This window comes from Gopherus flavomarginatus, chromosome 2, assembly GCF_025201925.1.
Source record: "Gopherus flavomarginatus isolate rGopFla2 chromosome 2, rGopFla2.mat.asm, whole genome shotgun sequence".
Classification (NCBI taxonomy): Eukaryota; Metazoa; Chordata; order Testudines; family Testudinidae; genus Gopherus; species Gopherus flavomarginatus.
In genome coordinates, this window is record NC_066618.1 from 34,838,214 (window position 1) to 34,859,485 (window position 21,272).

Here is a 21,272-nt window from a genome sequence, read left to right on the forward strand (position 1 = left end):
CCGCCCTCCACTTTGGCACCATCAGTTACTTGGGTACCGATGCTGACTTCGGGGTCAACATCGCTCCCAGCACTGGAAACAACGAAGGCATACTCAGTGCCGGCATTACTGTTTCCACCATCAGCACCAGTCCCCTCATTGTTCTGGGCTACGGAAAAGTCAGACTTGCTACTCACACCCCTAGGGCTGGCCCTACCACAATCCGCTGAATGCTGAGACTCCTTGTCTTCTGAGTTGGGCTCTTACTCTTCCCACTCTCCATCGCCTGAGTGAGGGCCATTCATGGAACACTATGGGCACCAGGACTGGTTCTCCTCTCGTAGTTGGGACACAGGCCCTAGCCTGGCAGCTACAGGTTACCAATGCCTTATCCATAACAGTCACTTCTTCATGAAATCCACAGAGGTTCTACTCCTTATCTTGCTGAAAGCCAAGATCACTGGCCAGGTCTGTAGTTGTGACTGGTGATCTGCCACAGATTCAGGCACTGATGAACCTTCCCCTCAAGGAGCCTCGAGAGCCATCCCACCCAGGCTCAGTCCTAGAGCAGGATCGGCTCTGGCATAGTTTACACAGTCAAGAAGTGGCAGTTGTGCATCAAGGAGAGTATCATGCCGATAGCCAACCACTTGCCTGGGGTTCAGAATCATCTCGCAGACCATCTCAGCAGGAATTTTTCCCTAAGACACGTGTCTTTCCCTGAGACAAGCATCCTCCAGACTATCTTCGTAACCAGGGGCATTCTGACGATCAACCTGTATGCTAAAAGGGATAACAGGAAATGTCACCTGTTCTGCTCTTGAGGAGGCCTCAGTCAAACTCCCTGTCCTATGCCTTCTATCTCTCAGCTGGCAAGTGGCTCCCTTCTATGCCTTTCCCTTGATCGCAATCATCTCACAGGTCATCCTAAAGCTGAAAGTGGACTGGACTAAGCTCATCCTCATTGCCCTGGCATGTCCAAGGTAGTGCTGGTTCTCCAACTTCCTTGTACTGTCAGTTCAACCTCCCATCCCTTCCTCTCTATCCCAACCTACTGACTCAGAATCACAGCCCATGCTGCACCCCATGCTCAGCTCCCTGCATCTCACATCCTGGCTGCTGCATGGCTGAATGAGGATAAAGTGCACTGTTCAGCAAGTGTTCAGTAGGTTCTACTCAACAGTAGGAAGCCCTCTACCAGGGCTGGTCTATTCGGCAAAATAGAAACAGTTTTCCATGTGGTCATTGACATGCAGAATTCAACCGAAGCTGGTTTCCATCCAAGACATCTTGGAGTACCTGCTGCGCCCTCAGTTGTCAGGACTTGTGCTTCATTCATTGAAAGTGCATCTGGCAGTAATATCAGCATTTTATCCCTCTATTCAGAGGAGATCAGTCTGCTCCAGTCCCATGGCAGTAAAATTTTTAATGGGGCTTCTTTGCCTGTATTCTCCGGTCCAAGAGCCAGTTCCTCTGTGGGACCTTAACATGGTCCTAGCGGCACTGATGGGACCTCCATTTGAGCCCCTAGCATCTTGTCCCTCTCCACTATTGTGACAAAAAGCTGAGTTCCTGGTAGAAATAACATTCACAAGGGAAGTGTGAAAGTTGCAGGTTCGATGGCAGGGCCTCCTTACACACAATTCTCCAAAGTCAAGGTGACTTTATGACACATCCAAATTTTTTGTCTAACGTAGTTTCTCAATTTCATTTGAACCAGGTGGTATAATTACCTTCATTCTTTCCTAAGCTGCATTCACCTCTGGAGGAGCAGCATGTCCATACATTAGACATCAGGTGATGTCTAGCTTTTTATCTGGACAGAACTAAACTATTTTATGCTTTGTCTCGCCTGTTTGTGGCATATGCAGATCATATGAAGTGTCAAGTTGTCTCTTCACAGACAAACTCTAGATGGATAACATTCTGTATCAAGACTGCATAGGAAACAGCTTCAACTTCTCCCCCTCAGCAGGCACAAGCTCATTCAGTGAGAACACAAGCAATGTCAATAGCATTCCTCAGTGACTTTTCCATATTGGACATTTGTAGGGCTGCTACCTGGTCATCCATCCATCCATTTATGAACCGTTATGCCATTACTGATTCTTCCAGGGTGGATGCAACCTTCAGCAGGGTGGTCCTAAAATCCTTGTTCAAGTAGACTCTGTGCCCTGCCTCTTGGGGATTAGGGGGGTAGGAAGAGGGGGTGTGCGTACTGCTTGTGTGTCACTTAAGTGGGATATGCGGTTGCATCTACTCAAAGAAGAAACATGAAAAATGTGCATCTACTTAAAGAAACTGTAACTGTGATTCTCCAAGATGTGATGCAGATTTATATTGAGAAGCACATTAAGCTTTTATGGGGCCCTGGGCCAGAGCAAGTAGGAGCCCCTCCCCACACCTTCCGCCAGCAGTCCGTCCCACCCTCTTGCAAGGGAAATGGTATTGAGGCACGGGGGGCTTGTCCCACTCCGCATGCCCGGCACTCCTGCCGCAGAGTGGGGTCGGGGCGTGGGGGCTTCCTGGGCGCCAGGTGGGCAAAGGGGGACAAGCTACCGCCTCCTGACCCCACTCCCCAACCGGAGTGCCAGGCATTCAGATGGAGGGGAGCAAGCCCCTGCACCTTAACCCCACTCCCCGGCAGCACCACCATGTGGGCACGCGGATGGGGGCAAGCCCCTGCACCCTGGAAAAGTGTATATAAACCTGGACTCTAATTTTAATCACATTTAATTTTCTTTCTTTAACCACAGAACCTTTAAGAGCACCACTGCAGCTCTCCAAATCCCTGAAGTAAGCTTTGATCAGAGAATATGCAAATGACAATGTGAGGACAATACCTTGGTGACCACTGTTATTAGTTTTTCCCATTAGTGCTAGGCTTTGCTCCACTTTCGTTATTTCTTCCTCCACATTTAAGCCATTCAGGGCAGATTTAGTCTGGATGCCATTCTGCATTTCTGTAACAAAGTTGTCCTGATAACAGCCATTAGTGACAATACTTTCCAAATCCTTAGATGCTGTTGAGTCCTGCTTTACATTCTTATAGTCTGTGAAAGAACAAGGAAACCTTGCAAATAAAAAGCCACATGACTTATGGTACAAAACACATTTTTTCAGATAGTTGACTTTCTGATCTGCTGCGTATATCTTGTATGGTCTGAATCAGATTTAGATTACATTTTCACTTGGAGTTAGGTTCACAGGGTTAGTTCTGCGCCTTTAAAAAAATAAGCTTAAATGCAAAAAAATCCTAAACTTTCATTCTACATAGCGAGCAAAACAGGTATTTTTAAATATAAAAGTAGCAAATCCACTGTAGCCCTCATCAGTTAGTAAAACTAAGAGGATTATTAGTTTTCTCTCATAGAAAAAAATATTAACGGCTAAGTTCTAAATGCATAGTTTCTCTTGGTTTTCATATGAGACCTGTATTTTCCCAAAATCCCCACAAACACACACACAAGAAGTCCTCACTGAAAAACTTTCCTTTTATCTTTCATTGAAGAAGAGGAAGAAATAGGATTTTTAATTCTGTAGTTGTATCCCATGCACATACATGCACTCACAGCTACCCACAAGATAAACTGGTCCTAAACATAAAACAGAATAACCATACACAGCACACCTAAGGCCCTCATCTTGTGAGCTGTTATGCGCAGACACACCCCTAATGAAATTAATGAGGCTGTCTATATATGCAGGGCTCTGCCTGTATGAAACAGGTTTTAGGGTTGTTGTCCTTAGTCCTCCACCTTGTAGTTCAGATTGAAAGGTGATCCCATTCTTCATATGTATTCTTCTGTGCACTTTGTATAAAACAAAATAAACTTACTGATGTATCTCACACATGACATTCAAGATACAGCCCTTTGTGTTGGAAAAGGTATAATAGTTCAGGACTAGAAACTACACCTTTTTCACTCTGTTGTATTTCTTTTTCCTCTTCTTCTTCATGACCCTGTTCCTCTTCCGATTCTGCTCCACTGTCATTGCTCTCAGCTTTACCATTCACGGCCTTTGAATTTGGTGTGGAAGTCATAACATTACCAAGGTCTAAAGACAAATTTTAAAAAGACAAGAATTTTAGTGTTTATTTTAAAGCCACAGTTTAGAACAGTGTTATTTAATAGCTATTTATAGAATTTTCAGACTAGAACATTTCTTCAATATGCTCCAATATGCTCAAATTAATTCCACCCTATCTTATTTCATTTTTTAAATTATCATCCTCCTTACTGTCACTCACCACACAACATCTGTGTGTAACTGCACATGAATTGCTTCCTCTGAATCAGATCAAAAATAGTCTAGGAACTAACTGGCAAAAAAAACACTATTCTTGCTATGCTGCTAACATCAAAGAGGTTGAAAATATTACCCCGTGTATAGCACTACAGCAGTAATACTATAGGGAAGACTGAGATGGCCATTCTGTTCTAAACCTATGCTTCTATATTTCTCTAAAAGTTCCCATTGGGTTTAAATGTCTCAAGTTTTCTCTCAGCCAAAAAGTGAATTTTGGAAAAAAGTTTAGTAAAACCCCATTCACTCCTGTGAGTAGTATAAATGTGAAGAGGATACAGTTTTTCAAATTTATTTTGGCATTCTAACACAAATGGCTTATCTTTACTACTTCAGCTGTACTATACAATAAACTTAGACATCAGTGAAATCAACTGGGTATTCTCTTTTAAAAACAACAGGAAAGTCAATTGAGAATATTCTCTCAATTCTAACACACTAGACATATATTAAGACATACACTGATGTCAGGCAATAAAAGTACAAAATAAGGGGACAGAATTACAGTGGGACCCTTAAGCTTTTGAACTTAACATCAAGGCTGATTTCTTGTCTGTTTTAATTGTCAGCCTTCTCACTGTATTAGCATAGTTTTTTCATTAACTTTGTCAGAACCATGAAGGATTAACTCTTTGAATTGCATAATATACATTTACATTAGACATATTAACTCTGCTCTAATATTTTCTTTGCTGCAATGTAATTTAGCGTTCAGAGTTTTCTACATTAACTAACCTTCAGGTGGGGACAGAGGGAGGCAGGCAGGCTAGCCGCACTCCTCTAGTTTCAGGAAACTATGGCCTAATTTGATCACTGTCAAGAGTATGAGTGAACATATGATCTCTTGCTCCTCATTCTTATTCAACAAAACTTGCTTGTAAGGAAACCTGTTTTGCAAAATGGAAAGTCCCAGCATTTTCCCAATTTATTACTGATGAATTGTGCCTCATTTACAGTGAAATACAACTGAGAATATTTTATATTGGGGCAGGGGAGATGGGGAGGCTAATGATGACATTTCTCAGGTCCCCTGCAACATGAACAGGAGCAAAAGGTAGGGAAGCTTTCCTGCTACCACCTTTCCCCGTGAAGTAAAAAGATGCAACCAAGTACCCTGTCCAGTCATGTAGGATCTAAACAGGGAAACAAGGGTAGGAGGTGGCTCCATGCATGATGTTTTTGCTGAGATCAGGAGAGGGAGAACTAAAATCTGGAACCTTTGACCTATACCAAGATTGCTGTTAAATCACAGCCTCACCATAGGTGCATTCTATGGTATTTACTCTTTTCTTTTTGTACTGTAGAGGCTTGCAGTAATTAAGCATACTCTTTCTTCAATGAACTCTAACCCCAGCCAGAACAAATACTAAGGAGACCTTAACCATTTGGGATGGTCCTAATTTGGGCAGTATGTTATCAAAGCTGGAATTAGGGAAGGACACCCAGGTAATAGCTATACTCTTACGAAAAATGTTATGGAATATCTGAATGATCAGGACCTTTGTTTACTTCTCGCCCAAAAGGTCACGTCCAGCAGCATAGTGCTCCCCAAGATCATGCTGAAGCATCAGTTTAATGCTGAATCACATGATAGCTGGTCATCACCAATACTTCTGTAGTACCCTTGCTTTGCATGTTTTTCATCAGAGGTGTCCCATCAAAGTCCTGACCAGATCCAACACTATTTAACTTAATATATCTCACAAGATCAGAACCCAAAGTAGTATGGCTGCTGGCATCCTTCTCCTTATCCTGTACTAGCACCAATGTAACAATACTAACTTTGTACATGATAAGCTGAAGAATAAATGCTATTCAGTACCACTAGCCAGGGCTACTGGACAGTATCCAGGGCTCACATGCCATAAGAGGGTCCTGGCTACCTCTTGAAGAATCTGCTTTTATAGTAGAGAGGGAAGTGGCAGAAAGCTTTTTAAACCTGTAGGTCACTTTGTGCTAATTTTGAATTTTCCCCCTCCCACTTTTCCATTCTCATTACCCCAGTCAGACTGTTAGTAGCCCTTCATGCTGCTCCAATGCCCCTGGCTTGGGTGACACAAAACTCCTCCTGATTTATTTTCCTCTTCTCACTCTGCTTAGTTGGGTGAGGAGAATCAGTCAAGTAGGATGTGAACCAGCAGTGCAGTAGCAGCATGAAGAACTACAGGAGGGGCAGTGGCATAGAACAATTGGGAGGGAGTATTTAAGTAGGGAGCAGGACTGTAATAGAGGGAAGAAAGGGGAAAAGGTACATGAATACAAGAAAAAGGCACAATGTCTTGCCAAACTTCCTCAGCCCTATACATTCTTCTGTCAGCTATACAAATCACTAAAGCAATTTTGGAAGAGTAATACAGAAGGCACATTCCTAACGGGAACCCCATTATGCTGCTGTTTTGGGATGGTGACACAAGCCAGGATTCTGGCTTAGCACAGGCAGTGTCCTTTTATCAAGAGGAAAGGGTATACCTCTATTCATATCCCATCCCCTGGATTTTTCCATGCATCATTTCAAAAAGCTTAAGCAAAATCTTTTGTCTTCTAGATTAGTAAATTTTTCTCTCATGACACTATAACAGTCATAAAGGTTGTTGGAAACCCATCAATAGCAGTTTGTGTAATACTGCACATGCTCATTATCATCATCTGATTATCACTACCTTCACTAATAACTGGCTGTGTAGGCCCCACACCTTAGACAACAGTGGGTTTTTTTATTCCCTTTAGACAGACCATAAAATATCTTCTGCTTTCTCATACTATAGCACCGGGATGTTAAATAATCTTTGATATGCTAAGTTATGTGGCCTGCAATCATACCACCTTATGAAGTGACCCCTCAGCTCTCCTAAGCTAAGCAGGTTCAAGCCAACTCAGTTCTTAGATGGCAGAATTCAAAGGAACACCCAAATGCTGTAGGATGTGATCTTAGTAATTGAGTATGTGGTATTTTTTTCTGACCTTTTGCAATCATTACAGATCACATAGCACTTTGCTTGTGAAAATGAATGCTTAATGGTAGTGTCCTGGTTCACTTCCAAGCTACACAATTACATTTTGCCAACTTAAATTCTCTCTGCATTGCCTACAGAATTGTTTGCTTCCTTTCCTGAACTGCATCCTTCTACTGTCTTTCAGTGAAGGGTGGTGTGATTACACTGTCTATCACTGCTCATGAGATGTTGCGAGGCTTAGCTAATCTTTGTAAGGTCCATTGATCTTTGGATGAAAAGCATATAAAAAGGTAAAGGTAGTATTATTTGTACAGAGCATGGGACAGGAACAACTGAAAATTTGACATAATAGATGATGGTGTCAACGTGGTACATAATCATGTTGTCAGTGTGCAACTCAAGCTCTCCTAATACAATGTGCAACTTACTGCTGCAAAGAAAGTTTTCATGGTTGTGCTCTCTGCCCAACACGTGCATAGTATAGCAGCTGGCTGTGCAAACATCTGCTCTACGTATTGCAATTGTCACCACAAATAAATGAGAGACAAGAGAGGATTCTATCAAACAGAGATGGAACAAAACATTTTGAGCTCTATCTTTACATCTACCAGAGTTTTATCCACTCCAGTTTTAGATGTGGCTTTACATTAACCAGAAGTGTCTTCAACACTTCCTATGAAAAATTTATCCCAAAGGCTGCTGGATCTTGACAGTAAAATTTTCCCAATATTCACCCTAATTTTTCCCTTTTCTAATTTATTCTTCCTAATCTTAGTTATACCTTATAAAGTGGTTTTCAAACTGCGAGTCACAACCCAGTACTGGGTCACGGAACGTAAGGCTCTGGGTCACAGTGGCTCTGGTCAGCACCACCAGCCAGATGGTTAGAAGTCCCATCGGCGGTGATAGCCAGCTAAGGCAGGCTAGTTCCTACCTGTTCTGACACTGCGCTGCGCCCTGGAAGAGGCCAGCAGCACGTTTGACTCCTGGGGGGGGGGGGTCATGGGGCTTTGCGTGCTGCCCCCGTCCCGACCACTGGCTCTGCACTCTCATTGGCCAGTTCCTGACCAATAGCAGCTGGTGGAGGGAGGAGATGGTGCCTGCAGGCGAGAGTAGCACATGCACCTCCGCTTAGGAGCCAGACCTGCTGCTGGCAATTTTTGGGGTGTAGCGTAGCCCATAGTGCCAGGACAGGCAGGAAGCCTGCCTCTGCACCCCCACTGACTAGGAGCTGCCCGAGGTAACCCCATGCCCCAATCCCCCCTAAACTCAGTATCCCTTCCTGCACCCCAAATCCCTCATCCCCAAGCCCACCTCAGAGCCTGCACCCCCAGACCAGAGCCCTGACCTCCTTCTGCACCCCAACCCTCTACCCCAGTCTTAAGCCCCTCCACACCCCAAACTCCTCATCCCCCGCTCCGCTGGGTCACGGGCATCAACAATTTTCTTCAACTTGATCACCAGAAAAAACAAGTTGGAAAACCACTGCCTTATAATATAGTAAATAATCACTCTCCCTCCTTGGTGTTTATACCCTTGAAATCTTTGGAGACTGATCCTGTCCACGCTCCTCCTGCACCTGAGGCACATCCAGAGCTGTTCTTATACTACAAAAAAACAAGGGAGGGGAACTTATTTGAATTCCAAACAGCTGTTTGGTCAATCACATTCATGTCTTTGTATTCAGTTTTTGAGAATTCACAAATAGCTTTTTGTTGGTATGAATGCTGTAGGAATGGCTGTTTGTTATACAAATACCTGTACTGATATGCAACAAAGCTATTCAGAGGAGATAGCTGAGCCTGTATCACCTTTCTGCTTTTAGTCTCACAAAGTGCAAATAGGGACACCCACTCCTCCTTTACTTGCGCCATTCCCTCTCATAGAAAGAGCCTTAGACTTTCAGAAATGTCCCCCTCCCCTATGGAGGGCAGACTAGCATCAAGTAGGTACCTAAAATCCCTTCTGGGTGGGAAAGATGTGATCGTGTCTGGAGGGTCCACTGCACTCAGATGGGCAGGGCGAGGGGCACAATTGCACTCCTTGTTTTGCACCAGAAAAACAAAGGAATATGGGGGCGGGAGGAGAAAGTGTGTGTAAAGTCCATTTTAAAACAACAGAAAACTGGATCCCTGGGTAACCTACAGCCCAGGCACTTCAATCTGTAATGACTGAGTAGCCTGTATCAAAAGTTGTTCCCTCTGCACTAGGTGAACAAAGGAGGAAACAGTTAAATTACATGTTTGTACATGACTATCCCAGGCTTACTAGCTAAAGGGCTTTTTACAATGCCCAGATTAATCTGACAGCCTCATGGGTTACACAGATGATTTCTTTTCCATACATATTTGAGGCCCCGATTAGAGTCATGTTTTTGCTTCTACAATAAGGCTTATGTGCCTGAAGCACTTTACTCCATGCTGGCTGGATACATTTCTAACACCAGTCAAAGACAGAACTACCTACATCTGTTCTTTTCCGTTGCCTACTATACATAGACCATTTTACTATTTTGTCTTTGTTGCTGTCCTTCATAAGCACAGCCTTTAGAGAAACCTATGCTTTCACATCATGCTACCGGAGCTAATTAAGTACAAACCTGATCTGTAAACTATAATGCCCTGCACATACATTATACAGCATATGCACAGGTTCACTAAACCTCCTTTATTAATTTTAGATTAAGGGGCTTTTGACTATCAGCCTTTCTGGTAGTGGGTTGAACAGCTGGTTCTAGATAGAGAATCTTGGGCCAGTGATGGATTATTAACAATGACACTAATTGTTGACTCAGCAAACCCTGAAGCAAAAAACAGCCAGGCAACTGAGGCAAAAAAGAGGAAAACATTAGATTTTTCTTTTAAACAAGGCTAGAGAAAGGAGAAGCAATGAAATTTTCCTCTTTGCACTTTCTCCAAAGCAGTTTTTTTATATTTTAACATTGTTATAGCACCATAGTGTGAGCAGTGAAATATTCTCTAATATTGCAAAAAAGAGAATTGGAGTGTGTGTGAGGGGGTGGGAGGCTCAGTTTCTCAGGCCTTACTACACTGGAGCCATTGCTGGTTGGTCACCCTTGAAGCAACATCAATGCAAACTCCTAATGCAGACAAGCCAAGCTGAGATTTGCACAACTGGTGCCTGAAACTGGGATATACTGTTCTGAGTTCCACTAATCTTGCCTTTAATCCTTTGTTTTGCAATAAGCTCATCCTGCACAGAATATCAGCACAATACTGGAAGGTTTTAATTCACATATTAAATGCTAACTGCCTTCCTACAGTGACAAAACATACTGAATACAAGTCTAAACTGTAAGAGGAAACAGAGGTTTAAAGACATCCCTCACACACCAATCCTAAATTTTTATTCCCCCTCTGAATGTGTTACTCTGCTCTGGTGCAGCCTCCCATCCAACTCACTCTGTTAAAGCATCTATAAACTCCATGGTAACACAGGTTGCAATTTCTCATCTTCTGGCAAAGCTTTAGAGCAGGCCTGCACAACATGCGGCCCACGGAGCCTCACTGTGCGGTCCACTGGGGGGGGGGGGGGGATTCTAAATCCCCCGCACATGGTGTTCTGCGGGCAGCCCAGAGCCCTTTGAATCCTGACAGCGGCAAGGAATCAAAGGGCTCTGGGTTGCCCGCAGCCATGTGGAGCCCAGAGCCCTTTAAATCTCAGCCACGGCTGGGAATCAAACGGCTCTGGGCCGCCCGCAGCAGTGGGAAGCCCAGAGCCCTTTAAATCTCAACCGCGGCCGGGAGTCAGAGGGCTCTGGGCTGCCAGCAGCCCCCTGAGCTCTTTAAATCCCAGCTGTGGCCGGGAGTCAGAGGGCTCTGGGTTGTCGGCAGTCGCGGGGAGCCCAGAGCCCTTTAAATTCCAGCCACGGCTGGGAGTCAAAGGGCCCTGGGCTGCTTGCAGAAATTCCCAGCCGTGGCTGGAATTTAAAGGGCTCAGTGCTCCCCGCAGCCACCGGCGGCCCAGAGCCCTTTGAATCGGGCCGCAGCTGGGATTTAGAGGGCTCAGAGCTCCCCACGGCTGTGGGCACCCCAGAGCCCTTTGAATCCCAGCCGCGGATTGGCACCTCCCCGGATCCCTGCCCCAACTGCCCCCCAGGACCCCCACCCCCATCTAAATGCCGCTGCTCTTTGTCCCCCCGATTGCCCCCTCCTGAGACCCCTGCCCCTAACTGCCCCTTGGGACCCCAATCCCTATCTAAGCCTCCCTTCTACTTGTCCCCAACTGCCCCCTCCTGAGACCTCCCCCAGCTTTCCCCCCAGGACCCCACTCCCTACCTGTCCTCTGATAAACCCCTGGGACTCCCATGCCTATCCAAATGCTGCCTGTCCCCTGACTGCCCCCCTGAACCTCCACCTCATCCAACCCTCCCTGCCCCTTGACTGCCCCCCTACTCCTTCACCAACCCCCAGCCCCCTTACCATGCCACTCAGACCAGCGTGTTTGGCTCCAAGCAGCTCCAGACACGTTGCTGCCATGCCGTCCCGTGGAGCCCACAGCTCCCCCCACCTCCCCAAGCACCTGCCTTCTAGATTTGAACACCTCATTCAGGAGTGCTCAGGCTCAGTTTGGGCAGCTGTTACTTCATTTCTCCCAAATCAAATATACTGATCCACTGTAACTTGCTGTAGAAAATGTAGGATAAAATTGAGCAAGAAATGCTTATTAGGACTGGAATTGCTATTTTCAACAGCCATTGCCTTTTTGTTTGTTTAAAAGGAAGACAGTGATATTGCATTGGCAAATTCCCTATAGAAGAAAAGAGTGGAACAAAAGAATAATAAAGGCACCTCAACTTTTCCTCATTTATGGAGGACAGGCTTATAATATGCATCCAGATACCCTCCAATCACACAAGCTGAAAATTGTTCCACTTTACTGCAGCTCTGTAACCATATGGGAACCAATCCTGTCTGTGTTTTGTGCGCATCCAAAATTCCTGCTGAATGACCTGCCCTGGGAGTGAGTTACCAGTGACCCAGGGCTGGGGCAGCAGGAGATGTGGGGGCGGGGGGCACTGGTGGGGGGAAGCCCAAGGCTGGGGCAGTAGCAGGGTGAGGGGAGGGCACTGGTGGGGAGGAAAGGGGGAAGCCCAGCGCTGGGGCGGCAGGAGGTGTGTGTAGGTGGGTGGGGGAAGAGCCCAGGACTGGGGCAGCAGGGGGGTACAGAGGGGAGCCCAGGGCTGAGATGGGGGGCAGCCAAATTTTTTTTTTGCTTGGGGCAGCAAAAAAAAACCTAGAGCCAGCCCTGCTGGGTTTCCCCAGCCGCCAGACCCTGAGGGCTACCAGCCACCTCTGCAGCTGGGAGCCCCTGGTTGATTTAAAATAAAGTATCACCTCCCCATCCCAAACCTTTCTTTTTGGCCCACAGCTGTTTTGGTGGGGCAGCGCTGGGGAAGGAGGGTTTGTTTCCGCAGGGCTGGGCGGCCCTGGGGCGGGGTGTTTATGTGGGGCCGAGAGGTTTCAGCCCTCAGCTGTTTTCTTTCGAGTAATGTGGCCCTCGCCGCTTTACGAGTTGTGCAGGCCTGCTTTAGAGCTATATAAATACTTGGGTTATATAGCATAGCCATAGGGTTATCATAAAAATCCTAAGAAAACAATTATAAACAACCATGTTTGATGACAAACACTGCAGAAATAAATCAAACATAAAACAAAGAAGATGTGGAGGATGTTTCACAATGAAGAAAGCAGGGAGAGTGCGACACTGAAAGCACCACCACAAATAAAGACTGGTGCAACTGACATGAAAGGCTTTCTGAAAAATGCAACCACTTAAAAGCAAAACTTAATCATTATTACTACCTTCTGAAAGCAAGTTTCGTTAGAAAAAAACTAAATACATGTTATGAGAACAGAATCACTTTTTTCAAGTGGGATTTCTCTTCCAGGCTTGCCTACACACACATTTCTGCACCAACAACTGTCTTCCAGCCTGAGATATGCTCTCCAAGCATACCCAGGACCTCAGTGAATACGATTATTACTACAGCACCTAGGATCTTTAAAGCCTAAATACTGAATGAAATATAGGAAGACAGCTGAGAAAATAGCCTTACAGCCACCACTGTAGTTGCATCAATGCAAATTTCTAGTACAGGCAAGGGAAGCTGTGATTTACACCAGTGTTCCCAGAAACTTGGCTATATTGTAACAGTGCAAATCATGACTCCCCTTACCTACAGGAGGAGCTTGTACTGGGGCAGCTATGTCAATGGTTGAAATCTGGACAAATTCCTGCAAAGACAAGTACTCTTTATGATGACAGGGCCGAACAGTACTACAGTGGTACCATGCTCTGCTTCTAAGGGGAGTGTAAAGGTGAGTGCGCTTCATGATGTTATACAGACATGCGGTGCACAACCTCTACCAGCACTGAAGTCCACACCTAATTTTCATATAGGTTTATATGGAGTTTTAATTAATGTAAAGGCACACAGTTAGTTTTAATTTATAAAGCACTGTAAGTGTACAAAAATAGCATTTTAAACAGACAATGTGTTGCAGCGTACAGGGAAAATTCTATCAATTAGTTGACTGCTTCACTGAAGCTAATTTCTTGCGGGTCTGGCTAAAACTTAGAGGTGGCTATGAACATTATGAAATGGAGCTGATTAGGTGACTGCTGTTTAGATTTACTCAGATTCACAATAAGAAGTCTTGTTCACAAATAAGTAGTGTCAAAGAAGGTTATAGAAATGAGCCAGCTTTGTAACTCTGAACATCTGTCACTTGCCCAGCATTTACAGAAAATCAAAAAAAAAATTCTTCCATGAAACCTGGATCAGATAACTGTAATAGAATCAATTCTAGCTAATATTTGACTTCAGTTCTTCAGGCTCAGCTGGCAATGAATGTTCAAAAAACTTGAACTCTTTTGTGCTGCTGAAAGTCTCTGAACCATTGGATCAATGTTATTTTAACACTAGAACATAAGAATGTCCATATTGGGTCACAATCAATAGTCCTTCCGACAGTGGCCAATGCCAGATGCATCAGAGGGAACTAACAGAACAGGCCAATCATCACATGATCCAGCCCGTCATCCAGTCCCAGCATCTAGCAGTCAGAGGCTTAGGGACACCCAGAGCATGGGACTGCATTCCTGACCATCTTGGCCAATAGCCATTGATGGACCTATCCCTCCATGAACTTACCTAATTCTTCTTTGCACTCAGTTATACTTTTGGCCTTCATAACATCCCCTGGCAACGAGTTCCATAAGTTGACAGTGCATTGTATGAAGAAGTGCTTCTTTTTGTTATAAGCCTGCTGCCTATTAATTTCATTAGGTGACCCCTTGTTCTTGTGTTATGTGAAGGGGTACTTCCTTATTCACTTTGTCCACACCATGCATGATTTTATAGAAACTTCCTGATCTATTCAGCATAGGACTGACTGTCATATTTTTTGAGCATTTGTTAGGAAGTCAGAAAATGGAAAACGTCATCTATTGGAAGTAGTAATATTGCAGCTAAAAACAAAGACGTCCTTCACCAATGTTCTGCCCTCTGCTGCTACAGCAGCTGCAAACAAAGTTGCTCATTCCCTTTTAAAACCATAACAGCTGCAAGCAAAGGGTTCACATTCTTCTCTGAAGTTGAGCATTTTCATATAACTGAAAATATTTTGGTGCACTGTCGATAGTCAAGAAGTGACTTAATACTTGCAGAGGAAGGAATACTCAGAGCCCTGCAGAGTTAGCAGCAGAATGAGCCTTCAACATAAACAAACTTCCCAGGATAAATGTTGCTAAGACTCCTTGATCTATTCAGACTATCTACCTTCCAGGTAGAGAGTGGGGTTGTCTACTCTCCTCCCACTACCCACGCTGGCTGGTATTCCACTTCTCCAGAGGTAAAGGGTACTAGCCCAAGGCTGTGGATTATATTCCACAGACCTAATAGGCTGTCTTCTGTGCTGTCTGTCTAAACATATTAGATAAATGTTGATTAGCTATATTACTACTGGTCATTTAAACAGAAATAACTCTGAAGCCTGAAACTGGCTAACTCTTCAGTTAGATGGCATGAGGGAGTTCACACAGTTCAGAATCCTCTGTACACTCAGTGACAGTACTGCAGCAGTTCACATTTGGAAGGTTTCCTTTGCAAGCACAAGGAGCAGAAACGTCAACGGAAAAAAAAGTCAAAAGCTTAAATTCCACAGTAATCGAGGCCATCAATGAGCTACAGGAAACACCTTGGCAAGCCAAAGTTGTGAACCATGATTCTGCTGCCATCTTTCACTAATCCAAGTGTTACACTGATGTGCCTTTAAGGGAGACGTGTCCAGTTTTTAGGCAAAGATAACTGCCTTAGTACTGAGATTAAATGTTGTATCTAGCTAGGTGAAGCCAGCTACCCCGGTTTGTATTTCTAAAGTTTATTTCTAGGTAGTTCCTGTAGCTTTGAATCCAGGAACTACAATTCCCAGGAAGCATCAGGGACAGGGAGAAACAAAAGGAGAAAGAGAAGAAGGAAAGAGTGTGAGCCCTGTGAAAGAGTGAGGGGAATACATCTTACCTTTGCTGTCAACATAGAACCACAGGGTTAGAAGGGACCACAAGGGTCTTCTAGGCCAACTCCCTGCCAAGATGCTGGATTTGTTGAGTCTAAACCATTGAAGACAGATGACTATCCAGCTTCCTTTTGAAAACCTCCAGCAAAGGAGCTTCACAACCTTCTTAAGCAATCCGTTCCATTGTTCTTACAGTTAGAAAGTTTTTCCTGAGATTTAATCTAAAACTGTGATGCTGTAGTTTGAACCCATTGCCTCTTGTCCTGCCCTGTGGCAAGAGAGAACAACTTTTCCCCCCATCTTTTTTCCTGTAGTGAAGCATGTGAAGAATGCTATCATGTCCCCCCTCAATCTCCTCTTTTCTGAACAAAACATACCCAGTTCCTTCAGCCTTTGCTCATATGGCCTGCATTCCATCCCTTTGATCAATTTGTCGCTAGCCTTTGGCTCCTTTCATTTCTCCACATCCTTTCTATACAATGGTGCCCAAAACTGGACACATTACTCCAGTTGAGGCCTAACCAGTGCCAAGTAGAGCAGTACTATTGCATCCCATGACTTGCACGCTATTCCTTGTTAATGCCTAAAATTGCATTTGATTTTTTTTGCAACAGCATCTGTCATAAACAGATAGCTAAGGGTTAATGTCTCTTTCACCTGAAGCACCTGACCAGAGGACCAATCAGGAAACCGGATTTTTTCAACTTTGGGTGGAGGGAATTGTGTGTCTGAGTCTTTGTCTGCCTGCCTGCTTTCTCTGAGCTTTGGAGAAGCAGTTTCTACTTTCTAGTCTTCTGTTTCTAAGTGTAAGGACAAAGAGATCAGATAGTAAGTTATATGGTTTCTTTTCTTTGGTATTTGCATGAGTATAAGTGCTGGAGTGCTTTGATTTGTATGTATTTTTCTTTCTTTTTATATAAAGCTTTCTTTTAAGACCTGTTGGAGTTTTTCTTTACTTCAGGGAAATTGAGTCTGTACTCACCAGGGAATTGGTGGGAGGAAAAAATCAAGGGGAGATCTGTGTGTTGGATTGCTAGCCTGATTTTGCATTCCCTCTGGGGGAATAGGAAAGTACTTTTGTTTCCAGGATTGGGAACAGAGAGGGAGATTCACTCTGTTTGGATTCACAGAGCTTGTGTCTGTGTATCTCTCCAGGAGCACCTGGAGGGGGGAAGGGAAAAAGGATTATTTCCCTTTGTTGTGAGACTCAAGGGATTTGGGTCTTGGGGTCCCCAGGGAAGGTTTTTCAGGGGGACCAGAGTGCCCCAAAACACTCTAATTTTTTGGGTGGTGGCAGCAGGTACCAGGTCCAAGCTGGTAACTAAGCTTGGAGGTTTTCATGCTAACCCCCATATTTTGGACGCTAAGGTCCAAATGTGGGACTAAGGTTATGATATGGTGTAGCAGCGGGTGGGATATAGACAGAATCCAGAAGCCAGTAGGAATATTATATTTTTCTTTTCTCTGCTAAGGGCTTTTTAGCAGAGAGAAACAGTTTGGTTTTAAAAGGGAACCAGAGAGAATTTTTTTTTTCTGCTCTCTCTGGCAGTTTGTGGCTTGCATGTTAAGCAAGAAGCCATTACCAGACTGTTAAGGGTCTTTTGTCATGCAATAGCCCTCCCATTAGGAGGCAAGTTCCAGCACTATATGAATGCAAATAAAGTGGTTTTTCAGGTTTACTTAACATTGAAAATTAGCTAAAGGCACTGTTGCTAGGCAGACTTCAGGAGGCAACAGAGAACCTGCATTTGCTTAAAAGAATACAAATTAAAGCACTCCAGCACTTATATTCATGCAAATACCAAAGAAAAGAAACCATATAACTTACTATCTGATCTCTTTGTCCTTACACTTAGAAACAGAAGACTAGAAAGTAGAAACTGCTTCTCCAAAGCTCAGAGAAAGCAGGCAGGCAGACAAAGACTCAGACACACAATTCCCTCCACCCAAAGTTGAAAAAATCCGGTTTCCTGATTGGTCCTCTGGTCAGGTGCTTCAGGTGAAAGAGACATTAACCCTTAGCTATCTGTTTATGACAGCATCACATTGCTGTTTTGTTTTGAGGTTGTGATCTATCACAATTCCCAGATCCTTCTCAGCAGTGCTGCTGCCAAATCATTTTGTATTTGTGCATTTGTTTTTTCTTCCATGAGTGTAGAACTTATATATGTCTTTACTGAATTTCATTTTGTTGACTATAGCCCTGTTCTCCAATTTATCAAGATCCCTCTGAATTTTAGCTCTATTGTTCAAAGTGTTGGCAAACCCCCCTTAGCTTTGTGTCATCTGCAGATTTGATCAGTATGCTCTGTATTCCTACATTCAGGTCATTAATAAAGATGTTAAACAACACTGGGCCCAGAACAGATCCCTAATCTGACATCATTTCATTAATAGTTACTCTTTGTTTGCAGTTGTTTAACCAATTATGTATCAAGCTTCCTGAGTTTTCCTCAAAGAGGTTCAGGTACACAAGGATCTGGCAATGAGCATAGAACCACAGAACCAGAACTCATGACTCCCTGCTGCTCTGACTTACTATTGCTGCTCTCAATGAAACTCCACCTGCCTATATCCTGCTGCTGTCTGCAACTGCAACTTGCTGAAAAGACAGTAACTCCTCACTTAACGTTGTAGTTATGTTCCTGAAAAATGCGACTAAGTGAAATGATGTTAAGCAAATCCAATTTCCCCATAAGAATGAATGTAAATAGGGTTAGGTTCCAGGGAATTATTTTTTTGCCATACAGTACAGTACTGTAGTTGGGAGATGCCCCCGTCTTACCCCACACAGGCACTGGAGATAATGAAACAGGCAAGGAGGCTGAAGGTGCTGTAGGCTTGAAGAAGCACGTTGCACAGCAGCAGCTTTCCCTACTCTGCAAGCACCAGGGGTGGGGAGCTCAACCCTCAGCCTGCCCACACCACCCCTTCCCCCATCCCTAACCCGCCTCTTCTCCCCCCCTTTACTCCGCACACCGCATCCTCGCTCCTCCCCTGCCTCCTGAACACCGCAAGCCAGCTGATTGCTTTGTGCAGGTGGAAAGGGAGGGAGGGGGCAGGTGTGCCGCATCCTTGCTCCTCTCCCCTTAAGACCACAAGCCAGCTGATTGCTGTGGGCAGGAGGGGGAAGGTGCTGATCTGCAGGGTCTGACAGAGGGCAGGAGGCACTGTAGGGGGTTCGTAGGGGAGCTGATGAGGGGCAGCCAGCTGTGGACAAAGCAAGCAGCCAAACAAGGTTATAGAGAAGAATTGCACAACTTTAAATGGAGCATGTTCTATAACTGAGCAGGGATGTAAGATCAAAATAACATTAAGCGAGAGGACGTTAAGTAGGGAGTTACTGTATTTAAAGGGGCAGTGTATTTTTTCCACAGTCCTCATTTTTCATGCTGAAGCATTCCTCTGCAGTTCTGAATACCCCCAGCTGCACAAAGAACAAATACAGGTCCAGTCAGCCATTTCCGTGACCAGCATTTCTTACCAGCTGATTCTTCTCCAAGTTTCTTGCTCAGTTCACTTGATGTCTCCAATTTGCTTCCACCAAACTTATTACCATCACGCAAGTTTTACCTCCACCGTTCTTTATGCCTATCCCAAAAGAGCTGCTCCCATGGAAACAATGGAAGTCTTACTTCAGCAACTATACACTTGCTATAGAAACTTCCACTTACGTACCAGAAAAGTGGAAAGGCTTACTGCTTTATTGCCTTAGTCCTGATGGGCAACGAATCTTCAGGCATCTCCCTCCTCTTACTGACATACTGCAAGATGAGACTCCATATGATGCTGCTCTCTGAGCCCTGGATGATCATTTTAATCTTCTACTAAATGTTGAACAGTTCAAGTTCTATTCCTGCATAGATGTTTCACGAGCCCATTAACCACTATGCAACTGCATTACATAAGCTGAATACAACCTGTGAATTTGCCAGTTTTACAGCTGAAATAATCAGAGACCAAATTGTCATTAAGATTAACAGTTCCAATCATTCAAAGCAGCTGGAAGCTACATTCACTAGAATGGTTACTGCTGAAACAGTGATTAAGTTCATGTGATCAGTCTTTGGCCGAGAAGGATTTCCCAAGGAATTGATAATTGACAATAGAATGCAATTAACCTCTGCTGAAATGCAACAATACTTCAGCAGCAACAGTATCAAGCACAAAAGTTTTTTTATACCAGCCGAGAGTTAATGGTGTAGTTGAGAGAATGAATAGACTGGTGAAAGAAAGTCTGGAATTTACCAGTTTGCAAATGAGATCATGGAAAAAAAGCTTTATGTGAAACACTGTTTGCTTACAGGACCACTCCAATGGTGAAGAGCATCATCCTTCAAACTGTTAGAGGATGTAAGGCCAATACGTGACTTACTATCTGTCAAATGTTTATACAGTCTCCTTTTTCAACCGAATCTTCAGGTGAAGCTATTCATGGATGTGTTAAGAATAAAAAGGAAATACAGACAATATGTAGATCATAAGAAAGGTGCTAAACCTCACAAGTTTTAAATTAAAAATTTTGTTCATGTGAAGCTCCCATGGAGAATCAAAAAATGGTGTTCTAGATACTCATGTCATCTACAGATAACAAATCTGAGGAGATTCTGCTGTATTCATAAATGGAAAGAAATAGAATATTTCAAGATTATCCACAGCTCATCAGCTAGCCACTGAAGAAGAGAATCACAATTTCCACCTTGGACTAGAGAACATCAATGAAACCGACAGTGATGAACAATCTATACTAGTAGGAACTGCTCCCTCACCTAGTCTCATTCCTGCCTCTCTGGGTATTAGCAGTGTTGGACAAAGGAGACTGCCGAAAAGATTGGAAGACTGTTACTGGACTTAAGTGATGGTTTGGAAGCGACTATTAAAAGTTTTACAATTATTATTTTAAAGGGGACTGTGTGTTGTAGCTATCTAGGTGCACATAGCTACCCCAGATTGTGTTTGTTAAGTTTTGTTCCTATGTGGGTCCTATAACCTTGAGTCTAGGAACTACAATTCCCAGGATACATGGGAGAAGTGGAAGGAAATGGAAAAACAGAAAGAATGTGAGCTTGGTGAAAGAGTGAGGAGCATAAACCTTACCTTTGCTGTTATCAAGCTTCCTGAGTTTTCCTCAAAGTGGAACAGTACAAAAATTAATATGGAAGAAAAATGGGGAGGAGGGACTCAACGAAGGCAGAGCGGTCCGAAGGATAAGACACTGGACTCAGATTATTAAAAGAATAATATTGTAAGTACTAATTGGTATTTATAGCTTATTACTAAAATATTAATTTCTTCAGTGGACTGGGGAGGGAGTCAGGGAAGGATCTCTTCACATCCCCAATGTAATAATTTTTTGACAAAATTGAAAAGAAATTCACTATCTAAACCTATACTAAAGTAGTTTCATGTTACAGAGCTTCCGATTTGTACATGCTATGTACCACATCTGTTACAATATTGATAGAGCCAGATAAGTCTAAAACTTGAACTT

The 21,272-nt window shown here is 43.9% G+C and overlaps 1 protein-coding gene across 7 annotated transcripts in view; it reads right to left on the bottom strand.

The window, feature by feature from the left end:
• Positions 1–21,272, bottom strand: part of ACBD5 (acyl-CoA binding domain containing 5) — a 66,432-nt gene that overhangs the window by 30,473 nt on the left and 14,687 nt on the right. For all 7 annotated transcript variants that reach the window (XM_050939108.1, XM_050939111.1, XM_050939109.1 and 4 more), the window contains 2 exons: positions 3,898–4,038; positions 2,823–3,032 (listed from right to left, as the gene is read on the bottom strand). In XM_050939108.1, the coding sequence (XP_050795065.1) occupies positions 2,823–3,032; positions 3,898–4,038 (351 nt within the window). The remainder of the gene's footprint in view (positions 1–2,822; positions 3,033–3,897; positions 4,039–21,272) is intronic.